This window comes from Mirounga leonina, unplaced genomic scaffold (assembly GCF_011800145.1).
Source record: "Mirounga leonina isolate KUSES-001 unplaced genomic scaffold, KU_Mleo_1.0 Mir_114, whole genome shotgun sequence".
Lineage (NCBI taxonomy): Eukaryota > Metazoa > Chordata > Mammalia > Carnivora > Phocidae > Mirounga > Mirounga leonina.
The window spans coordinates 28,244,073-28,266,272 of NW_023270265.1; the positions used below are offsets into that span (position 1 = coordinate 28,244,073).

Sequence of the window (22,200 nt, forward strand, 5' to 3'; positions counted from 1 at the left end):
CTTTTCCCAAAGTGCGCAAGCGCGCCAAAGTGCCCGCCCACTGCGCGGGCGGGCTGCTGGAGCGACTGGAGCCGGCTGCCGGCTGGTAGAGACCCGGCGAATGGTTAAAGCTCGCCCACGTGGCTGGTGGGCACCGCCCAGCCTGTGATTGGTCGGGAAGGAGCAGGGCAGGGGCGGGGCGAGGGGCGGTTCCCGGGCAGAGGCCGCAGGTTGGTACAGGCCAGGCTTCCAACGCAGGGTACTTCTGTTGGCAGTTGTCTCAGTACATTCTTCCCGGGACCAGGTAAGGGGTCTTGGGAGGAGGCCGCCTACCACACCTTCTTCTAGACCCCACATCCCCGGAGGGAGTTTGGATTTATGTCCTGACTGCCGAGGCAGGGCTGCTGCGGGGGCTGGACTTCCACCTGCTGTAGCCACGTGGCGCGAATAGTGGCCTGGGGCTGCCCAGGGACCGCTCCCTTATTGTCCCCGGCGCTATGAGGCCCAGCTGAGGGGTGGGAGGCGTTATGGGCTGTGCATCTATCTCCACATTTCTGTGTTAGAGTCCAGGATGGAGGAGTCCCGGTGGTGGGAGGCTGCCTGTTGGAGGGGGGACTGGCCCTGAACACTGAGGTGAGCAGACAGCAGGGGTGAAAGGCGTTTTGGAATGGCCGGGTTTTGCTAAGCAACGTTGGACCGGATGCTGCACTGTCTGCAGCCCCAGAGGAGGCAAAAACGGGCCTGCACTTACAGGCAAGCGAGAGCGAAAGGGATTCTGGGTGGGTTGAGAGGCGCTACCTCCCACCCCGACCCATGCTGAGAACAGGTAGAAGAGTTAATCACATATGCGGCAGGTCCTGTTCTAGACTCTGGAGACGCAGCAGGGGACAACATCTGCCCTCATGGAAATTACATACTTCTTGGTGGAATGCTTTTCACACAAGATTTCATTTCATTCTCACAGCCCTAGAAATTGGTTGTTCTAAGCGATATAGAGTCGGGACTTGAACCCAGTTCTGACTCTGGAGCTAGTGATTATAACACTATTGTGTTGTCTAAGTAGGACGAAGTATATTTGTGCTTTAAACTCAGAACTTTTTAAGAGTTGGTAAAGTGATGGCACTGATGATAAAACCTGTTTGCAGTCATGTGTGTGCCTCTTACCTCCCTCATTGGGTTCTTGTGAGGATTATGTGAATTATATGTCAAGTACATAAGATATTGCCTGGCACATGGAAAGTGCTACATAGGATTTAGCTGTTATTATTTTTAAGATTTTATTATTTGACAGAGAGAGAGAGCACAAGCAGATGGAATAGTAGGCAGAGAGGGAGAAGCATACTCCCCTACTGAACAGGGAGCCTGATGCAGGGCTCAATCCCAGGACCCCGAGATCATGACCTGAGCCGAAGGCAGTTGCTTAACCAACTGAGCCACCCAGGCCCCCAGGATTTAGCTATTATTGCTTCATCTAGGTTTTGGGGCTTTGCCCCTCTTCCTACCAGCAGGCTTTCCAGTCTACTTAACATCACTGGAACAAAGGTGGATTTTCCCTGAATGGTCCTTAGCTATTTATGCATTCAACTAAAGTGTGTTTTTAAAACATCTGCTCACGGCATACCTGCTTCAGATCCTTGGAAAGAAAACTCAGTTGAGAACCTTGATTAAGTAGATGCAAGATGAATGGCTAGTTCAGAGCATGCACTCCTGCAATCCACTCGTCTCTAGCCTGTTGGTTCTTTTGTGAAAAAGGAAGGGCAGACTTCTCTTTCTGAGTTGTCTGGTGTCTAACATCATGGTTGCCTTGGAGTCACAGGAGTGTACCTGGGCCTGCTTGTGTAATTATTAGTCTCATTGTCCAACTTTCTCTAGGCAGCCTTGGCACCAACCCTTGCCTATCTCAGGTGGTCTTTGTGTTTGATCTTCTTGAGTCTGGCTGCCTTGATCTTCCTGTGATGCGAGTACCAGCGATGATGTTTTGCTTTTCTTCCTACCTGGGGATACAAACAGGGAAATCTTGAGTACTTTCCCCCTTTGCAAGAGGATACCCAGAGGGAGTTTAGAAGCCTGTTCTCTGAGCTCTGATACTGTTTGCCAGAGAAAATCAACTCTGTTTTTTTTTTAAAGTAAACTGTATCCCCAACGTGGGGCTTGAACCCAGACCCCAACATGAAGAATCACATGCTCTACCAACTGAGCCAGTCAGGTGCCCCAAAACTCAATTCTCTCTGAGAAGGATGACTTCAGGAGAGGTAATAGGTTGTTTCATTTTTTTTTTTTCTCTTTTCTCTCTCTCTTTTTTTTTTTAAAGATTCCATTCATTTATTTGACAGAGAGAGACACAGCGGGAGAGGGAACACAAGCAGGGGGAGTGGGAGAGGGAGAAGCAGGCTTCCTGCTGAGCAGGGAGCCCAATGCGGGGCTCGATCTCTGGACCTTGGGACCGTGACCCGAGCCGAAGGCAGACGTTTAATGACTGAGCCATCCAGGCGCCCCTCTCTTTTCTCTTTTTTCCCCCTTCCTCCCTCCCTTCCTTCCTCTCTCTCTCTCGCTCTCTCTCTCTCTTTTGGCCTGTAGTGGATGGAGGACCCATCTAAGTGACCCTGAGCCTTGTGACCTGGGGAGAAGAGGCCCTGGCTATTGTCAGATTGTTGGACGGATGGACAGGACTGGAGCTGTGGTTAGGGCAGAGTTGTGTGTAATGTTCAGCATCCTGGCTCAATCGATGTGAATCTTTCTAAGCATCAGTTTCCTCTTCTCTAAATTGAGATCTTGGATCCCTCACATCTTTGAGCTGTGATATTCTCCAGTTCTCAGAGCAAGGGAATTATTGATCCGTCACCTGTTTGATTTCCAGCTCCCCCCTTGTTCCCAGTAGTGGAACCATATTCTTCCAGAACTGAGGCCACCCTGGACACGGTAGTGACCTCTTTAGGGAATACTAGATGCGGCTCATGTGGGAAGAGGGAGAATAACTGTTCTAGAGAAAACCTAGAGACCAGATTGAACTCAGTACAGGAGGGGTAGACCATTTGCAGCTTCAGGACCCAAAGCCTGCCCTTACTTCTGTAACCAAGATAGGTTCTAAGTTTGACTTGAAAGAGAGATGTCCTTGATGCCCAGGGAGCCCAAGAGTAAGATGAAATGCATTTCAGGCAGGCAGTAGGTATTTTTAGAGGACCTGCAAGAGCTACAGCACGAACCTTACAATCGGCTGGGGGAGGCCAACTTTATACAAATAACTGTATGTAACAAGAAAGTGATAATTACAAAGCCGAGTGTGTTGCAGATGAGGATAGGATGCTGAGAGTATGTGACAGAAGGGTTTGAGTTTGCCCTGAAGGAGTCATGGAACTGTGCCCATTGGGGGGCAGCAGATGTGGGGGAAATATTTTAGACATAGAATAGAATTTAGATTTCTTTTTGACCATATGTTTTTGCTTTTTTTTTTTTTTTAGATTTTGTTTATTTATTTGAGAGTGCATGTGCATGTGTGCAAGAGAGAGAGAGAATGAGCAGGGTGGAGGGAGGGGGCCTAACCTGACGTGGAGCTCCATCTCATGACCCAAGCTGAAGGCAGGTGTTTACCCAACTGAGCCACCCAGGCGCCCCTGGCCTTATGTTTTATTTAAGACAGGGACTGGGCAACTCATATGCTGGCCTTGGTAATGAGGGGAAAGTTTCTTGACTAGTTTAGCAAATGATTATGCTTTCATGGTAGAAGTACTTCCATTATGAAAAGTAGAGAACTTTCCAGTGTTGGGTTGAGGGAGGAAAGAGATGTCTAAGGACAGGTTGTGTGTGTTCGGGGAAGGAAGGAAGCATAGCATGTTCGAGGGCACCAGGGTGGCTCATTCCATGAAATGTCTGCTTTCAGCTCAGGTCATCATCCCAGGGTCTTAGGATTGAGCCCTGCTTCAGGATTCCTGCTCAATGCGGAGCCTTCTTCTCCCTTTGCCCCTCCCCCTGGCTTGAGCACACATGCCCGCTCTCTCTCTCTCAAATAAATAAATAAAATCTTAAAAAAAAAAAAAAAAGGCAGCATAGCATGTTCTGTTGAGCTTTCTCCAGCAGAGGGACTGGAGCCCCAGCTTGGGGCTCTGTAACCCAAGACAGTGTGTGATCTGCCAGCCAGGCCAACAACTCCTTTTAGCCCCATGTAGAGTCAGGGAAGGTAAACTCTTGCCTCTCTCCCACTCATGGGTTCAGTTGTGACTGCATGAAATAGCTTTGGTCTTTGAACCAGCCTGTAGGAGGCCGAGTCAGCCTGTCCCCAGAGGACAAAGCCTAGAGCCTTCCCGTGGGCTTTGTGGCGGAGTGAGAGAGGCAGAAGTCTAGCAGTGGACACTCGCTGTCTGGCTTCTGACTTCTTCAGAGGTTGCCGCTCAGTGGTGGCCTCAGGGCCAGGGGAGGGTGCCTGAAAACTCCATGGGAGGCCTCCCCTTCTCTCCTGGCTCAGCATGTCACCTTGCTGAAGTCTCTCCCACCTCAAGAAAAAAATGTAAAAATTGACCATCTCTCCCTTGACTGCATTTGTTGGCTCCTCATGCCTCCTCCGTCTCTGGTGGTTCTTTCTCAACTATTTGGGCTTCCTTTTTGGGGGGGCTGGCCTCTTACATGTGGTTGTTTTCAGGCTATGTCCTCAGCACTTTATTTTTCCCATTCTGTGTGTTCTCACTGGAAAACTTTGTCTTAACCTACCTTGATGCCGCCGACTCATTGTTTTACTTCTAACTCAGATCTCTGTACTTTCTTTTAAGCCTAAATATCCATTTGCTGACAAACTGGACCTCTTACTCAGCATATACTTGAATTCTTGTGCAAGCACTGGGGTGGCAGTGGGGAGGAAAATGGACACAGTCCCTGGGTCCAAGGAGCTTATGACCTAGAGGGGAAGGTAGGCATTCATTAAAATAAAACCACAGAGTGTTAGAACGAACTGGCACAGCTCTGAAGAAAAAGTACAGAGCCAAGAGGGCTTATAGCAGAGCACCTGATCTAGTGGTCGGGGAGAGAGAGGGGCCAGGGGTCCTTCAAAGGATTCCCTGAAGAAAGGTTTAAGCCAAGATCTGAAGGATGAGGAGGTGCTTCCTTGCAAGTAACTCTAGATTGTCCTGGAGAGCAAAAGGCTCCTTACTGAGGGAGAGGGTGGAGCCCTGATGTTACATGCTGATACATCTGCTTTTCAGGCTGCTGTTTATTCTGAGGTGACTTTGCTGTGGCCTTCTCTTGCAGCTACAGTGGCCCATTTGGCTCTGTTGAGGTGGGAGTCTCAGGTAGAATTCTCCTTTCATTTTACCACTACTTAATATAAAACTAAAAAAAAATTTTTTTTAAAGATTTTATTTATTTATTTATTTGAGAGAGAGAGAGAGCAGGAGAGGGGGGAGGGTCAGAGGGAGAAGCAGACTCCCTGACGAGCAGGGAGCCCGATGCGGGACTCGATCCCGGGACTCCAGGATCATGACCTGAGCCGAAGGCAGTCGCTTAACCAACTGAGCCACCCAGGCGCCCCTAAAACTTAAAAATTTTTAAAAATTTATTTATTTGTCAGAGAAAGAGAGAGAGCGCACAAGCAGGGGGAGCAGCAGGCTCCCCGCAGAGCAAGGAGCCCGATGCGGGACTCGATCCCAGGACCCTGGGATCATGACCTGAGCCGAAGGCAGATGCTTAACGACTGAGCCACCCAGGCGCCCCTATAAAACTTTAGGTTTCCTTTCCCTCATACTCAAATATGGGCTTTGTTTGCTCAATTTTGCGAGTGTTTTTGGATTTTGGTGATGGTATAACTCAAGATGACTGATTAAATCTTACTCCAGCTGTGCCTATATATGAAAAATCCTCAGTTAGGGTGACATTTTTCGAGGAAAAAAAAATGACCTAGTAGTAGAAGGTTGAGAGTTAAATTTGAGAATTATTCCTTAAGAAAAGGGAGGCGGGATGAGTAGGTGTTAGTGAAGAGGGGAAGGAACAGTATTCTGGACAGGGAATGGCATTTGTAAAGAACCTGAGACAGGTGGCAGCCTATTGCATTTAAGAAAGGTCCATGGTATTTGAAACTCAACACATGGAAAATCCAACTCCCTGTTTTCTCTCTTAAAGTCTATTTTTCTATATTACTTGTCTCTGCACAATTATGGCCCCAGTCAGAAACCCCGGGTATCACCCTAGATACTTGTGATGTGTCAACTTAGCTAGGCCAAACAACCCCCCATATGCTTCCAGTTAGAGTGGGCAAGGAGCGAGAAACAGCTGTTTGTAGTACACACACCTCCCAGTTATTCGATCAAACACGAATTTAGGCACCATGGTGAAGGGATTTTGCAAATATAATTAAAGTCCTAATTCGTTAGCTTTAGTTAATCTAAGGGGGGATTATCCTGGGTGGCCTGATTTAATCAGATGGAATCCCTTTAAAAGAAGGCTAGGCATCCCCTGGGGTCACAAACTCTGGCCCTCCCTCCCTCCCCAGGATCATCCCTGGATAACTGCCTGCCCTGCTGGTTTCAGGCTTGCTTAGCCAACTCCCACAATTACATAAGCCAGTTTGCTAATTCCTTGTACTAAATCCATTTTTATATATTTGTCAATATTATGCGAATATATATAAAGGATATATATATCCTATTGATTCTGCATCTGTGCTTGAACCCTGACTAATAGAGTATTCTTCCTATAACCAATCACTACGTAAATCCCAAGATTCTGCTGCTTTAAAAGTTTCTGTCTTTTGGTCCCTCCTCTCTGTTCCTGTGCATCTGGGTTCACATGAGCCCCATCTCTTCTTGCCTGGATTACTGAAATTCCTGTCCAGCTGATCTCTCTGCATCCTCTGAGGTCCTACCACACCGAGTTTATTTTCATATCATTGCCTAGAGTTTTCTTTCTAAACGACACATCTGATCTTGTCACTCTGCCTAAAATCTTTTAATGGCTTCCTGAAATTCTCAGACAAAAATTCAAAACCCTTAGCTTTTTTTTTTAAAGATTTTATTTTTTTATTATGTTTTTAAAGATTTATTTATTTGAGAGAGAGTGTGTGTGCATGCACAGGGGCAGGAGAGGGAGCAGAGAGGGAGAGCGAGAATCTCAAGCATACTCCCTGCTGAGCGTGGAGCTGGACATGGGGCTTGATCTCACAACCCTGAGATCATTACCTGAGCTGAAACCAAGAGTCGGACACTTAACCGACTGAGCCATCTAGGTGCCCCTTTACTTGATTTTCTTTGTCTTTATTTTCTGCAGTTTGAAATATAATATAATATGATTAGATGTAGATTAAAAAATTTAATTCCAGTATAGTTAGCATATGGTGTTATATTAGTTTCAGGTGTAAAATATAGTGATTCAACACTTCTATACATTTCTCAGTGCTCATCATGGTAAGTGTACTATTAATCCCCTTTACCTGTTTCACCCATCCCCCTGCCCACCTCCCCTCTGGTAACCATCAGTTTGTTCTCTTTAATTGAGTCTGTTGGTTTTTTTTTTAAGATTTTATTTATTTATTTGAGAGAGAGAGAGAGTGGGTGCACAAGCAGGAGGAGGGGCAGAGGGAGAGGGAGAAGCAGACTCACTGCTGAGCAGAGAGCCAGATGCGGAGCTTGATTCCAAGACCCTGGGATCATGACCTGAGCCGAAGGCAGATGCTTAAATGACTGAGCCACCCAGGCGCCCCAAGTCTGGCTTTTTGTTTATCTTTTTTTCTTTGTTCGTTTGTTTTGTTTTTTAAATTCCACATATGGGTGGACTCATATGGTATTTGTCTTTCTCTGACTGACTTGGTTCACTTAGCATTATACTCTCTAGATCTACCTATGTTGTTGCAAATGGCAAGATTTCATTGTACGTATATGCCACATCTTTTTTATCCATTCATCTATCCATGGATACTTGTGCTGCTTCCATATTTTGGCTATTGTAAATAATGCTGACGTAAACATAGGGGTGCATATATCTTCTTGAGTTAGTGTTTTCATATTCTTTGGGTAAGTACCCAGTAGTGGAATTACTGGATCATATGGTAATTCTGTTTTTAATTTTTTGAGAAACCTCCATACTGTTTTCCACAGTGGCTGAACCAGTTTGCATTCCCATCTAGGTATAGATTTTTTGGTAGTTATCCTTCTTGGTGTTCTCTGAGCCTTCTGGACTTTGGGTTTGGTGTCTGTCATTAGTTTTATTTTTTTATTTTCTATTTTTTAACTTATTTTTAAGATTTTATTTATTTATTTGACATAGAGAGACACAGTGAGAGAGGGAACACAAGCAGAGGGAGTGTGAGAGGGAGATGCAGGCTTCCCACGGAGCAGGGAGCCCAATGTGGGGCTTGATCCCAGGACCCAGGGATCATGACCTGAGCCGAAGGCAGACGCTTAACAACTGAGCCACCCAGGCACCCCTTGTCATTAGTTCTAGAAAATTCTCAGTCATTATCGCTTTAAATATTTCTTCTGTTCCCTTCCTTCTTCTTCTTCTGGCATTCCCATTATGTGCATGTTACACCTAATGTAATTGCCCCACGGTTCTTGGGTTTTCTATTCTGTTTTTTTCATTCTTTTTCTTTACTTTTCAGTCTGGGAATTTTCTGTCGACACATATTTAAGCTCATGGAATTTTTTCTTTGGCCATGTCCAGTCTACTGATGAAACCATCAAAGGCATTCTTCATTTCTGTTACAGAAATTGTTTTTAAGACCTTATCTATTTTTTATTTGAGAGAGAGAGAGAGAATGAGCACAAGCAGGGGGAGGGGCAGAGGGAGAGGCACAAGCAGACTCCCCGCCAAGCACAGAGCCCAACATGAAGCTCGATCCCAGGACCCTGAGATCATGACCTGAGCCAAAGTCAGATGCTTAACTGACAGAGCCACCCAGGCGCCCCTAGAATTTTTTTTTTTTAATTTCCAGCATTTCCTTTTGATTCTTTCTTAGAGATTCTGTCTCTCTGCTACATTATCCATCTGTTCTTGCATGTTGTCCACTTTCCCATTGGAGTCCTTAGCATATCGATCATAGTTATTTAAATTCCTGTTCTGATAATTCCAAAATCTCTGCCATCTGGTTCTGACACTTGCGCTCTCTTCAAACTATGTTTTTGCCATTTAGTATGCCTTGTAATCTTTTGTTGAAAGCCAGATGTGTGTACAGTTTTACCTTTATCTGGGGAGGTGTTATGTTGTATTTACTGTTTGCTGAAGCTGTAGGTGTCAGAGTTAACATTTTCTTTGGTGTCCTTGTTTTTGGCTCTCCTGTTGTCTTTGGGTTTCTAGAGACTTCTTAATAAGGTCTGAAACATGCAATTCTTTCTGTTGTTGTTCAGTTCTCCCTGTTACCACATAGGAGCAATGTACCACCTGCAGTGGTCAAGTGTGAGGGAGGAGAGAGTGTTCTATAGTCCTGTGATTAGTTCTCAGTCTCTGAGTGAGCCTGTGCCCCTGGACCTTCAAAAGTGCTTCTCAGGCTCTTCTCATCCACTTCAAATGAGATAGGAAGGTTGGAAAGGGCTGGAGTTGGGTATTTACCTTTCCCCAAGTCATTTAGGTTCTAGTAAAACCCAAAATGGTTAGGCTGTGGTAAAACAGGCTCTTTTGAGGGTGGGTCTTGTTAGGAAGAACAGAGGGCTCTGGGTGTACTTCAAAATGACTACTTTTCCCATCTCCCTGTTAGAAGTACTAGGGGAGGGCGCCTGGGTGGCTCAGTGGGTTAAGCGACGCCTTCGGCTCAGGTCATGATCCTGGAGTCCCGGGATCGAGTCCTGCATCAGGCTCCCTGCTCAGGAGGGAGTCTGTTTCTCCTTCTGACCCTCCTCCCTCTCATGCTCTCTGTCTCTCATTCTCTGTCTCGCGCAAATAAATAAAATCTTAAAAAAAAAAAAGTACTAGGGGATTTTTCTCTCATCTTCACCCTGAGAGCCTGGTGGCCTCTTGAAGGTGAACTCAAAAGTGCGCCCCCACACTCAAGGTTGAATCCACTTGGAATATTTAATTTGCAAGCTTGTTCACACTGAGCTTCCAGCAATTTGTCAATTATAGTTTAAGTTTTCCAATGGTACTTGCCTAGTGGAGAGCTTCTTTTCCCAGTAAGCTGTCATTCGCTGTACTTGTCTGTCTCTCCAGGCTTGGGGGCTGTGGTTTGCCTGTGACCTCAGTTCACTGATGGGTCTAAGAAGAGTTGTTGATTTTAATTTGTTCAGCTTTTTTTCTTGTTGTAAGGATAGAAGTGACAGTTTTCAAGCTCCTTACATGTCCGGCCTGCCTTAGTTTTTCAAGACATGGATTCCAGAACCCAGTTAGAGGCAAGAGTTCTCAAGTCAGGCAGAATTAAAATCCTGGCTTTGTCACTGGCTAATGCTTCTGTGACTTGGTAAAGTTATTTATCTGTGCCTTGGTTTTCTCATCCATAAAATGGGGTTAAAGGGTATTTATTTTATAGCATTGATGCAAAGATGAATTCAGAAAATGCACGTCCAGCCCCAAGCAAAATGTATAGCATAGAACCAAAGCTCAGTAAGTGTTAGCTATGATCATCATTATCATTACCATGCACCCTGTGTGCGGTCAATGCTGGCTCTTCTTTTTTTTGGCCTGGGACACCTCTCCTCTATCTATCTAACTTCTACCCACCCTTCAAAACATTGTTTATTTTTTGTTTTCACAAAGCATGTTCAGAATCCCTCATCCATTTTAGATAAGGGGACTGTATAATTTATCATCCAAATCAGGACACTTTTGAGAGTGGAAGGGGGTGCTATTAATAATTACCCCAGGACAGCAGTCCCAGGAAAACTGGGAGATCTGGTCATCTCACTTTTAGATGCCTCTTCTCTGGTTTTCCACTGCCTCCAGTGTATGTCCACATCATTGTTCACACCGCTGTCCTTGTTGCTGTACTTGTCTTTTACCCCCCATTCTGTAACTCCTTGAGGGCAGGCATGGTGCCTCACTCACAGCCATGGCCTGGGATCTCTCACAGGGCCGCATGCACCGTGAACATGCACACGCATGTGTGCACATTCACGTGCACACACACACACACACACTGAAATGATGAGTATGATCGTGCCTTGTTCATTTCCACCTTTCTCTGTAATTGTTTCTACCTCAGATGTGATCCATGCCTTCTGCCTCCTTCAGATAAATCTATCTTCTACGGCTCACATTCCATCTCTTCTGGGAAGCCCCCTTTTCTTACTGTGCTCCCCATCTCTGCTTTCTCTCAACTCCTGTACTTACTGTTGCTGTATCTATTCTCTTCTGTTCCACGGGTGGGCTCTTCTTCCCCAGTTACACTCAGCTCCCCAAGGACAGGCACTGTGTTGTCCCTTTTTCCGGGTCTCCCACAGCATGATCAAGCACAGGGCTGGCTGCCAGCAGTCACTCGGGAAGCCCATGTTGGTGTTTGGCTGCTCAGTCCGCTGCCCATTCCCTGGAGCCTTCCTAAGCCTGGTCAGATGATGCTAGCGCCTGCTGAAAGCAAGCATCCTACAACCACGAGGGGTGCTCAGGGCCTCAGGGCAGACTTTGGTTTGGGGAACCATCCTCATTTTCCCTCCGTTCCTTAAGTCCACAGCTCTGTGTGGGAGCAAGATGGAGGCTGATCTGTCTGGCTTTAACATCGATGCCCCCCGTTGGGACCAGTGCACCTTCCTGGGGCGGGTGAAACACTTCTTCAATATCACAGACCCGCGCACCGTCCTGGTCCCAGAGCGGGAGCTGGACTGGGCCAAGGTGATGGTGGAGAAGAGCAGGTGAGCAGTGAGGGGAAGGGACTGGAGGCAGTGGGGCCACACGGGTGGGTCCCCTGGGGAGGAGGTGGGAACGGAATGTGGGGAATGGGCAGGAAGAAGCAGGATGACTTGGAGCGAGGGGCCTGGGACGTAACTCTCTCTGTTGTCCTGGGGTGGCAGAATGGGGGTCGTGCCCCCGGGCACGCAAGTGAAGCAGCTGCTGTACGCCAAGAAGCTGTATGACTCAGCCTTCCACCCTGACACCGGGGAGAAGATGAACATCATTGGGCGGATGTCCTTCCAGGTCCCCGGCGGCATGATCATCACGGGCTTCATGCTCCAGTTCTACAGGTAGAGCTTGGGGGAAGGCAGCGGGCAGTGTGGCCGCTTAGGTCTGCCAGGCACGGAGCCCTATGGTGATGTGGTAATAGCCATCTTTATTGACCCCTTACCCAATACCAGGCACTGTGCTAAATTCTTTGCATGGATTTAATCTCCTCATCAACCCTACAGAGGTACTATTGTCATCTCCATTTTATAGGTGAAGAACTGAGTGTTCTAGAGATGTTACGTAACCTGCCTAGGTTCACACAGCCAGGAAATACGGGTGCCTGGATGTTAACTGAGGCAGCTGTCTCCAGAACTCTCAATGAAGAAGCCATCCTAATTCCTTCTTTAGAAAGCACTTATTCAACAATGAAATTTTTGTGTATTTTTATTTTTAAATCTATTTTATTTATTTATTTTTGGCAGAGAGAGAGTACGTGAGCGGGGGGAGGGGGTGTAGCAGCGGGGAGGGGCAGAGGGAGGAAAGAGAAAATCCGAAGCAGGCTCCACACCCAGCGCAGAGCCCAATCTGGGGGCTCGATCTCACGACCCTGAGATCCTGAGCTGAGCCAAAATCAAGAGTCAGACACTTAACCGACTGAGCCGGTCAGGTGCCCCTAATGTGTTTTTATTATGTAACGTCCTAGTAAAAAATATAGGAAGGTGACCTCCCACCCCACCCCACCCCACCCCCTAGCTACCCCTAAAATAGAAAGACCCTTTCAGCCTAGCAGGGAGAGAATAAACTTTCTCTGTAGCTGCTGGATATTTTACTCTTCCTCCTTCCTCTCTTCCCTCTGCTCCCCTCCCCCATGCATCCATTCGTCCAGTTATTGAGCCAGGCCTTGGGCCAGGTGTTGGGAATATAAAGACTAAGCCCCTCCCCTCAAGGAACTTCCAGTTTTGTTGAGCAGACTAACCAATAAGCGGTTGTAGTCCAGCTTGCTAAGTGGTAGGTCGGAGGGAAAGTATGGGGTTGTGAGAGCAGGGAGCAGAGAATGACTCACAGTTCCAGGAAGGTCAGGGGAAGGGTTAGGAAGGTTCCAAAGAAGAAGTGACCTCTCAACAGAGCAGGATTTAGCCATGTATGGAGGGTGTGGGTGTGTAGATATTCCAGGCAGAGTGACCGGCCTGTGCAAAATCCCTGGTGCATGAAACAGCATGGGAACAGTTTGGGGAACATCAGGCCGTCTGGTTTGACTGGTGTGCCCAAGCCCTCCCTCCATTGGACTCTTCTCTGCCTCTCTGGGCCTCCCTTATGGTAGGACGATGCCAGCGGTGATCTTCTGGCAGTGGGTGAACCAGTCCTTCAACGCCTTAGTCAACTATACGAATAGGAATGCAGCTTCCCCCACGTCTGTCAGGTAGGAGACTTGAACCCCAGGCTGTCCATGTGGCTCTGAAGCAGGTGGCTGTCCTCTTGCCTCCAGGGGAATCGCCCTTCTAAAGCGTTCTTGGGCTGTCTTCTCCGGGTGAGACTTGTATGGCGCTGGTGACCAAGTCCCCCTTTTTAGGGTTTGCAAGTATTTTCTGAGGCTGACTAGGACAATATCGTCCTAGACCAATTGAAAGTTTATTCATTCATTCGTTCTCAAGTATTTCTTCTTTTTTTTTTTAAGATTTTATTTATTTATTTATTTATTTGAGAGTGATTGAACGTGCATAAGCAGGGTGGCGGGGAGCAGAGGCAGAGGGAGAAGCAGGTTCCCTGCTGAGCAGAGACCCTGATGCGGGGCTCAATCCCAGGACCCCGAGATCATGACCTGAACCGAAGGCAGACGCTTAACTGACTGAGCCACCCAGGCGCCCCTCAGCTGTTTCCTGAGTAGGTATTAAGAGTCAGGCCTGGTTCTAGGGTCCTTGTCCTTGTGGAATTTAAGGTATTTTAAGCAAACAAGCACCGTAATCTTAGGTTGCGACTGCTACCCTTAAGGAAACAAACAGGTGACAAGAGAGCAAACAGCAGAGGGGCATCTGTGTGGATGGGCTGGTTGGGGAAGTCTTTTTCTGTGGAGCCCACCTTTCGGCTGGTTTCTGAAGGGTAAGGATTTCGCCTACGGAAGAATTCCCCGGATAGGGAGCAGCAACAGGCCAAGGTTCTGATGCAGAAAAGAGTTTGGTGTGTTTAAAGTACTGAAAGGAGGTCGAGGGGGCTGGAGCATTGTGTGTGTGTTTAGGAGGGGGAATGTCACAAGATGAGACAGGTGAAGTTTCAGGCATGAAGCCTCATTAAAGCCTCATTTCCAGACTTTCTCAATCAAGCCAGGGTCTTGCCCTCAGCCGGCAGGGCTCCCCACTCCCAAGCGTGTCTCTCCTCCACTAGGCAGATGGCCCTTTCCTACATCACAGCCACAACCACTGCGGTGGCCACTGCTGTGGGCATGAACATGTTGACGAAGGTACTGTCTGGGGCTGCTGTGGGTGTGGTGGCCACTAGGGGGCAGCAAAGTCCTAGGGAAAACATCCCCTGGGCCTGGCGTTGCCCTTGTTTGGGTGAGTTGGGTATGGCCAGGGCCCAGACCACGAGGGGGAAATGGAGCAGACCTATCCCCACGTTCGTCTTTCTCGGGTCTTTGAGGGAATTTGGGTTCTTAGACCAAGTGTCTGGATACGTGGCAGTAGCGAGATCTGATTTCTTATTTTGTAGTCCTTAAGCCCCCTCCCCTCCCATCTTCCAGTGAGCCCTATTGTTCCCTTCCCCCAACAGAGAGCTCCACCCCTGGTGGGCCGCTGGGTGCCCTTTGCCGCTGTGGCGGCTGCTAACTGTGTCAACATCCCAATGATGCGACAGCAGTGAGTATGGGGCTCCCTTTTCCCCCCTATAGACAAGGTTAGTGGGTCAAGCGCAGGAAATCAAGACAGTGAGTGGGTGGCTTCTAGGGACTGAGGTGGGTGCGGGGAGGGCTGCTGGGCTACAGCTCTGAAGGGTCCCAAAGGATAGGCTGCTCCGAGGGTGCTGGCCGCAGGAGTGGCAGGTGACTTACGTTTAATCTGTGATGAGTGTTGTGGGAGGCATTGTTTGGACGGTGCGGGATGGCGGGGAGTAGGGTGGACCTTTGAAGGTTTATATGAGATCATGTCCTTTCAACTGCAACTGTATTTAAGTTGTGAACTCTGCCTACTTCCAAAGCCCTGGGGATGGCTTACAGAATGAAATGTAGCAGAGCAAGGTGTCCAAAGATAGAACAGAGCCAAGAAGCTTTGAAAGAAGCCAGAGGAGTAGATAGATGTTTTCCAGGCACCCGGCTCTAAGCTTCGCAGCAGGAAAGGTAAAAGGAGAAACCCGTGTGTCTTGCAATTCCTGTTTTTTGGCTAGAGAAAGCATAGCTGTTCCCCTGTTGTCAAACCTAATGATGTAGCATACCTCACGTTCTCCCGATAGCGCCTGGGAGGTATCACGTGCTGCCTAAGTGTTCACTCTTACTGCTCCTGTCATCCTCATCGCCTTCATCACCGTCACCAGATATCCAAGCCACAACTTCTTGGGACTGCTAGCAAATGGGAACTTGTCACAACAGCCCTTGCAGAAAGAGCACACCACCAGAATAGTCATGCATACACATTGTTCCTCTCCTCTTTCCGTCCCCCATCCAGGTGCTCCTACCCGACAAATGAAGGAGACCTAGCCACCTACCTGGTCTGGGGTTGAGTGCTGTCAGGCGTGGACCAAACACTTTGCAGGCATTGTCCCCTTTAATCCTCACCAATCCTATGAAGTGGGTGCCATGATTAGCCTCATTTTGCAGATGAGGATAACTGAGTCTTTAGAAGGATCAGGGAATTTGCTCAAGTTCAGAAACTTACTTTGCCATTTCAGGATTTACCCTAGGCAGTCTGAGCCCAGGCCTAGCTCTCTTAGCCATGGCCCTAGATCACTTCTGAGATACCACTCACTGGAATGCACAAGGAAGATCAAAGGGCCAGGCTGCAGGAGCTGGCTTCCTAGAGCTTGAGTGCGCTGACCTTGGTCCCCTGGTGTGTCCCATCGTTGGCGGGCTTCCAGTACCCCTTTCCCAAGTCCAGCAACTCCTGTCTATGTTTAGGGAACTCATCCAGGGCATCTGCGTGAAGGACAGGAATCACAATGAGATCGGTCATTCCCGGGTGAGCAGAGGCATCCCTTTGGGGTGGGAGGAGGGAATTCTGTCTTATACCCTGCCCTGTTCTTAGTAGTCAGAGCAGGCCCGGGTTCTGTTATAGGATCCCCCTGATTCCATTCTCATTCCCCTTGATTTCCCTACATTTCTTGTTCAGAACAGGCTTTCATGTCTTTTCTCCATCATTTCTGGTCCTGAAGCCATAAAAGTCTAGCTAGGTGAGAGAGGGTTGGGCGGGGACACAGCCCCTGGTAGATCCATCCCTTCCCCTTTATCAGCTCAGACTTGACCCTGACCCTTGACCCCGCCCTCTGGTGCAGCCCGTGGATACTGGATAAGGTCATTCCTGACAACTTACTCTTTTCTGCCCTCAGAGAGCTGCAGCCGTAGGCATCACCCAAGTGGTTATTTCTCGGATCACCATGGCAGCCCCTGGCATGAGTAAGATAGAGAAGCCCTCCTGTCCTGGGGGACCCTGGAACACGTCCTGGAGGCCTCAGCCACATTTAGCTTTTGCGGGGGGCGGGGGGGGGGGCAGCCTCTACAGCCAAGCTTCTCAAACTGGCTTTTCCCACCACAATAAAAAAATGATAATTCTGTGATGTGATAGAGATTGTAGCTAATGCTACAGTGGTAATCAGATTACAATGTAGAAATGTATCAACCCCACATGTTGTATATCTTATATCTACATAGTGCTAAACGCAGAAACACATGAGAGAACCACACTGTAGTTCTGGGAACATCAGTTAATTAAGTTCTTTGCATTCCACAAATATTCCTTAAGTACCTTCAGTGTGCTGGACATGGTGCAGGGTGCCAGGAAGACAGTGGTAAAGAAAATAAATCCCCTGCCCTGGTTTTGCTCCTAGCAGGGGTATGTTACAGAGTAGGATACAAGACTTGTTTGCATGAGCCTTCAAAGATTTGGATTTTGAGAAGGATGCTTTGCGCCTGTGGTACATGTCCTATTATAGGTGTGCAGGTGGAAAAGTCTGGGAAGCACCCTTCTGCTAGGACTTGGGGGACAGGTGGGGGGTGGCCATGCCTACATAGTCTTCCATTCCAAAAGTTTTTTCTGGAACTTCAGGGGAGGTGGGTCCCTGATCTGATTTTGGAGAGTGGTCTTCGGAAGAGTCTGACAGCCCTCCTCCCTGCTTCTCCCTGGTCTCTTCCAGTCTTGCTGCCAGTCATCATGGAAAGGCTGGAGAAGCTGCATTTCATGAAGGTGAGTGAGGTCCTCTTTTGCATCTTCCTTGCCCAGAGCCCCCCAGCCATACCTACACTTCAGAGCTCCTGATCCTCATCCTTCCCTCTAGCTACTGGCCTTTGTCTCGCTCAAGTAGGGCCCGTGCCAGTTCCCCCTGGCTGCCCGCTTTAGATGCCATGGCCGCTTGCTTGGCCTCGTCTGCAGAGAGCAAGAGGGGCCCCCTCCTCCTCTCCTTCACGGCTCAAAGTTTTGTGCCTGTGGGTGTCTAACTGGCCGATCAGGGGTAGGGCCGGCGTGGGATTCGCGTTAAGATCTCTAAGTCTCATGTGGGTCTTTCCTTCGATTTTGTGCAGAAAATCAAGGTCCTGCATGCCCCATTGCAAGTTCTGCTGTGTGGCTGCTTGTGAGTAACGTGTTTTCTTGGTTGGGTTCTGTGGTAGCTGGGGCCCCTAAGACCCGTCTTCTTGTGTTGCCCGTGTTGGAGAACATGAACTCTTTTCCCTGACTTCCATAGTGCCTGAGCTCAGAACGACCCTGGGCCATCTGGAGAGTTCTCACCCCATCTTTGTTGAGGGCATCAGGCCGGGTAGGCACTGTGCACACATCCGCATGGAGAGCGGAGTGCTTGGGTGCCCTCCTGTCCCGGCGTGTCCTCTGACCTTCAGACTAGAGAAGAGACAAAAACCACTATACAGCCCCACCACAAAAAAGACATAATCATTCTAGGGGCTCCCGGCTGGCTCAGTAGGTAGGGCAGGCGACTCTTGATCTCAGGGTTGTGAGTTCGAGCCCCATGTTGGGTGTAGAGATTACTTAAAAATAAAGAATTAAAAAAAAACAGTAACAATGAAGAAAGAAATGATAATTCTGTGACAGTGACAGAGGTGTTAGCTGATGGCCCGGTAGTCCCATTGCAGTGTATCACTCTATCAGATCCGCAGGCTATACACCTAACCTGTACACGATGCTGTGCATCCTCTGTATCTCAGTATAAATAAACTAAGTATATAAACATGCTGAGACGTAAAAAACATGAGGGGACAGCCTGGGGCTGTCAAGCGTCCCACCCTTGCCCAAAAGGAAAACACCACAAGTCACGGCAGCGTGCTCTGGTGCCCGCCACCGACTGGCCACGTCCTAGCATCAGTCACACTTCGCGAGGCCGCGGGGCTAATGACAGCAGTAACCACCAACACGTGTGGAGTGTGTCCTGTGTGTCCCCACTGTGCTCATGCTGCCCATCTGTCGTTTCACTTAAGCCCCTCAGCCCTGGAGGTCTAGGTCCTGTCATAATCTCCTTCTGTGCACAAGGACCCCGAGGCTTAGTGCGATGAGGAGACTTGCCCAAGGCTCTGTAGCTCGTAATTGCTGGAGTTGAGGTCAGTGCCCTCGCAGTCTCACCCGCCACGCTGCCTTCTGCCAACTGAGTCACCACTGCGTGAGAGGTTCCCCCGGGCTGAGCGCCATCCCCGGGCCACTTCCTCTGAGCCTCGCGGCAGCCCTGCACGCTAAGCACTCTTGTTGTCCCTCTGCTGGCTCAGGGCTCACTCGCCCGCGATCACACAGCGAGTGAGTAGCCGAGCTGGGATCCGAAGCCTGGTCTGTCACATTCCCATGTGCTGTAAGAGAGGGCCCTGGCCCCGAAGCATCCGAGGACCTTAGAAATGCTCTCAAGCCCTTCCCCAAGCCTCCTGCCTCAGCGTCGCTTTTTAACGAGCTCATTGAGCTGCTAGTGTTTGCAGTGAGGTTGGAGAAGCTGCCCTGTTCTGTTGTCTCCCAGCCCAGGGTCCGCGGGGGCTGGACCTTGGGGCTTTCATACCCCTTACTGCTTGGTGCTTGTGCTCTTTAGGCTGCTACTTGCACACCCAGTGCCTTTGTTACCTTCACCTACTTGAAGGACAGGGATGGGGGTGAGGGACGGGAGGTGGAGGGGGGCCGATTTCATGCCATGCCAGAATGAATATCCTGTACTGAGAGACCAGGCGGGGAGTTGCAGGGAGGGGAGCCATGGGGCAGCGGGGAAGGCAAGATAGTGAATGGGCATCTCCCTACTTCCTTTGGGGGGCTCGGAGGCGGGTGTGAGCAGGCCTGTGGGGAGATGCCCCTCACGCTTTGTTCCTCCTTTCTTCCAGCCTCATCTTCATGGTACCAGTGGCTTGTGGGCTCTTCCCACAGAAATGGTAAGAGTTCTTTGTGCCTCACTTTACCAAATGCCCTGTCCCTGCTCTCCCTGACCTGCCCGCTTTCCTGAAGGAGACAAGGAGGGGCAGGAAGGGCAGCATTTGTCCAAGGACAAGTACCTATCAGCCTAAACTCTGGGCCTCTTAACCCTGGGTGAATGGTAAACCAAAACAGATCTCTGAGGGGCGGAGGGATGAGTTGCTCCCTCCCAGTGGAGTAAGGGCTGCCCTGGAGAGAAGTGGGGGAGCAACAAGAGACTTTCTGTCCCTGCTGCTTAGGTTATTAGGTACATCCTCCCTCACTGGATCTGGTCCTTGAAATTGAACAGAGGGATAGGTACTTATTCTGGCTTGTGTTTGCTTGGGGATGGATGACTTGGACCTCTCTACTTCCCTTGTATGCCCTGGCAGAGAAGGGGTATGCGAAGCGATGATGGAAAAGGGAAACAGCATCAGACTGGGGGAGGGGAGAGGACGAGCTCCAGGAGACTAGGTGCAGCTTGGATGTACACCAAGAAGATGCCAGGTTCCGCTGCCTTCGTACTTGTATTTCAGTGTCATCTGCAGACATCTCCTGTGTTCCAAGCACTGTGCTTATAATCTTACAGAGAAGATGGAAGTTTAGCACCAGGGAGAATGAAGTTAGACCTGAGTAGAAGTAAAAACAACACATTATGTTGTACAGAGGCCATTCGTTCTGATGGAAAAATCAGGAAGGGCTTCTTGGAGGTGGCATTTGAGTTGGATTTTCTCTGATGGTACTTTGCTGCTTGTCCATTTGACAGGCTCATAATCCCCTTATTTTCTCTTCTCAGTGAACTGTCAGTTTCTTATCTGGAACCAGAACTCCAAGACACCATCAAGGCCAAGTATGGAGAACTTGTGCCTTATGTCTACTTCAATAAGGGCCTCTAAATGCCCCATCCCAGCAAGGACTGGTCTGTACCCCTATTCACCAGCCCTTCCTTAGCTGCCTTGTACACCTGTGCCCTCATTTCTCTGCCAGCAGGGCCTAAAGGTCAGGGTGGATTTGGGGGGTGGGGAGCCTCATGTTTTCACCCAGGCATGGCTTATTGGACTCCAGGGGATAAAAGTGAGCAAGGGGAGCAAAGACCAAGTCTTTTATCTGCTCCCCGCCCCACCACCATCCCCTGGAGATCAGGAGCTGAGACTTCCTGAGGGAGAAGTTCCTGGAACCTGGGGGAGATAATCAAGCAAAACATTTGGAAAAATTAGGAAATCTTTGGGATTCTAATTCTGGCCAGGCCTGGGGAAGAGCCCCTGGGACAAAGGAAAGCTCCCAGCCCTGTTTTTTCTTCCCTTCCTCCTCATCTTGTCTCACGCTACAGAACGTTTTGCCCCTACAATTCTAGCTAACTCAGGAAGGGAGAGGGAAGAAGTCTGTTGTCACCTTGGGGCTCTTCTCCATTCTTCCCCATACTCCTCCCCAGTGCCCCCTTATCAGAAAGCGTCTTTGGGAGTGCTGCTAAACTTGGGTTGATCAAGCACCCAGGAGTTCTTAGTGCTAAAAAAAAGGCCACTGCATGAGGCAACAAGGTTTCATGGTGCTCTAAGTCCTGTGACACAGACTTTGTTCTCCTGTGCTAAAATCATGTCTGATTTTACATCTCTGTGTTTAAAAGATAAATCCACTAGGGCACCTGGGTGGCTCAGTTGTTAAGTGTCTGCCTTTGGCTCAGGTCATGATCCCGGGGTCCTGGGGTCGAGTCCCGCATCGGGCTCCCTGCTCGGCGGGAGGCCTGCTTCTCCCTCTCCCACTCCCCCTGCTTGTGTTCCTGCTCTCGCTGTCTCTCTCTCTGTCGAATAAATACATAAAATCTTTTAAAAAATAAACAAATAAAAATAAAAGATAAATCCACTAACTGTGAGTAAAAATTATATATGTATGTATTAACAACACATTTTAATGGGTATATTTTCCTAGCTGCCTCCCTTCCTCAGCCCATTGGGTTAAACACCAAAGACTGGTGCATACTGAATAGGAAAGGGGAGTTTTATTTGGATACCTCTGAGAATTAATCAATCAGGACCAAAGAGCCTTAAAGGACACACAGCAAAGTACAGCCATTTGCCCTTCCCATCTTGGCTGCTCTAGGTGATTTTTCAGGCTTGGGTCGGGTGGGCATGGAAGGAGACCATTGTGGCTTACCTGGGATCAATGTTTGTATTGAGTTCTGTCTAGTAGAATTTACTGACTATTCAAAGGATACCACTGTGAATCAAATAAATTTCTTGAAAGAGCACAATGAACTATCTGCAGACTGAGTTAATAAAGCCTGGATGAAAAGCAGGATCTGGTCTTACTTTGGCCTTGGTATGGAAGAGGTTACCACAACGATAACGGGAACCTGTTTGTTGCCTGGAGGCCATTGTTGATTTCCCTTACTACAGAGGAAAAATCCACCTGTCTTTACTGGACACTCCAGAATGGGAACTGTGTTGTTTTAGAGCAGGAGTTGACAAACCATGGCTCAAGGGTCCCAATCCACCTGCTACCCATTTTTGTGTGCCTGGGAACTAAGAATGTTTTATATTCTTAAAGGGTAAAAAAGAAGAAAAAAAACAAAAACAAGAATGTGTGACGGAGACTTCCATGTATGTGGCATGCAAAACAAAATATTTGCTCTATTCCCCTACTCTGGAGCAGTGGTTTTTAGAAC

At 48.6% G+C, this 22,200-nt stretch overlaps 1 protein-coding gene across 6 annotated transcripts; it reads left to right on the forward strand.

The window, feature by feature from the left end:
• Positions 1 to 183: 183 nt before the first annotated feature.
• On the forward strand, positions 184 to 21,786 carry SFXN2 (sideroflexin 2). Of its 6 annotated transcripts, XM_035028155.1 has the most exons (13): positions 184 to 283; positions 11,542 to 11,726; positions 11,886 to 12,056; positions 13,298 to 13,396; positions 14,356 to 14,431; positions 14,740 to 14,825; positions 16,076 to 16,136; positions 16,504 to 16,570; positions 17,308 to 17,357; positions 17,693 to 17,742; positions 18,651 to 18,718; positions 19,472 to 19,519; positions 20,335 to 20,377. In XM_035028155.1, exons 2-11 carry the CDS (start codon positions 11,566 to 11,568, stop codon positions 18,715 to 18,717), a joined length of 888 nt encoding a protein of 295 aa, XP_034884046.1. In that variant the 5' UTR covers positions 184 to 283; positions 11,542 to 11,565; the 3' UTR covers position 18,718; positions 19,472 to 19,519; positions 20,335 to 20,377. The 6 variants fall into 6 exon arrangements, 5 of the variants coding, with proteins under 5 accessions (XP_034884046.1, XP_034884031.1, XP_034884053.1 ...); XR_004683371.1 differs by lacking the exon at positions 20,335 to 20,377 and having other exon boundaries at positions 18,599 to 18,718; positions 19,472 to 19,502; XM_035028140.1 differs by lacking the exon at positions 18,651 to 18,718 and having other exon boundaries at positions 20,335 to 21,786.
• Positions 21,787 to 22,200: the final 414 nt, after the last annotated feature.

Bases quoted from the DNA above. Each gene is read 5' to 3' on its own strand.
- SFXN2 (XM_035028140.1), top strand. From the start codon at position 11,566: ATGGAGGCTGATCTGTCTGGCTTTAACATCGATGCCCCCCGTTGGGAC. The intron at 11,727-11,885 runs GTGAGCAGTGAG...CTGGGGTGGCAG, and splicing joins GTGATGGTGGAGAAGAGCAG to AATGGGGGTCGTGCCCCCGG. The intron at 19,520-20,334 runs GTAAGAGTTCTT...TTCTCTTCTCAG, and splicing joins GGGCTCTTCCCACAGAAATG to TGAACTGTCAGTTTCTTATC.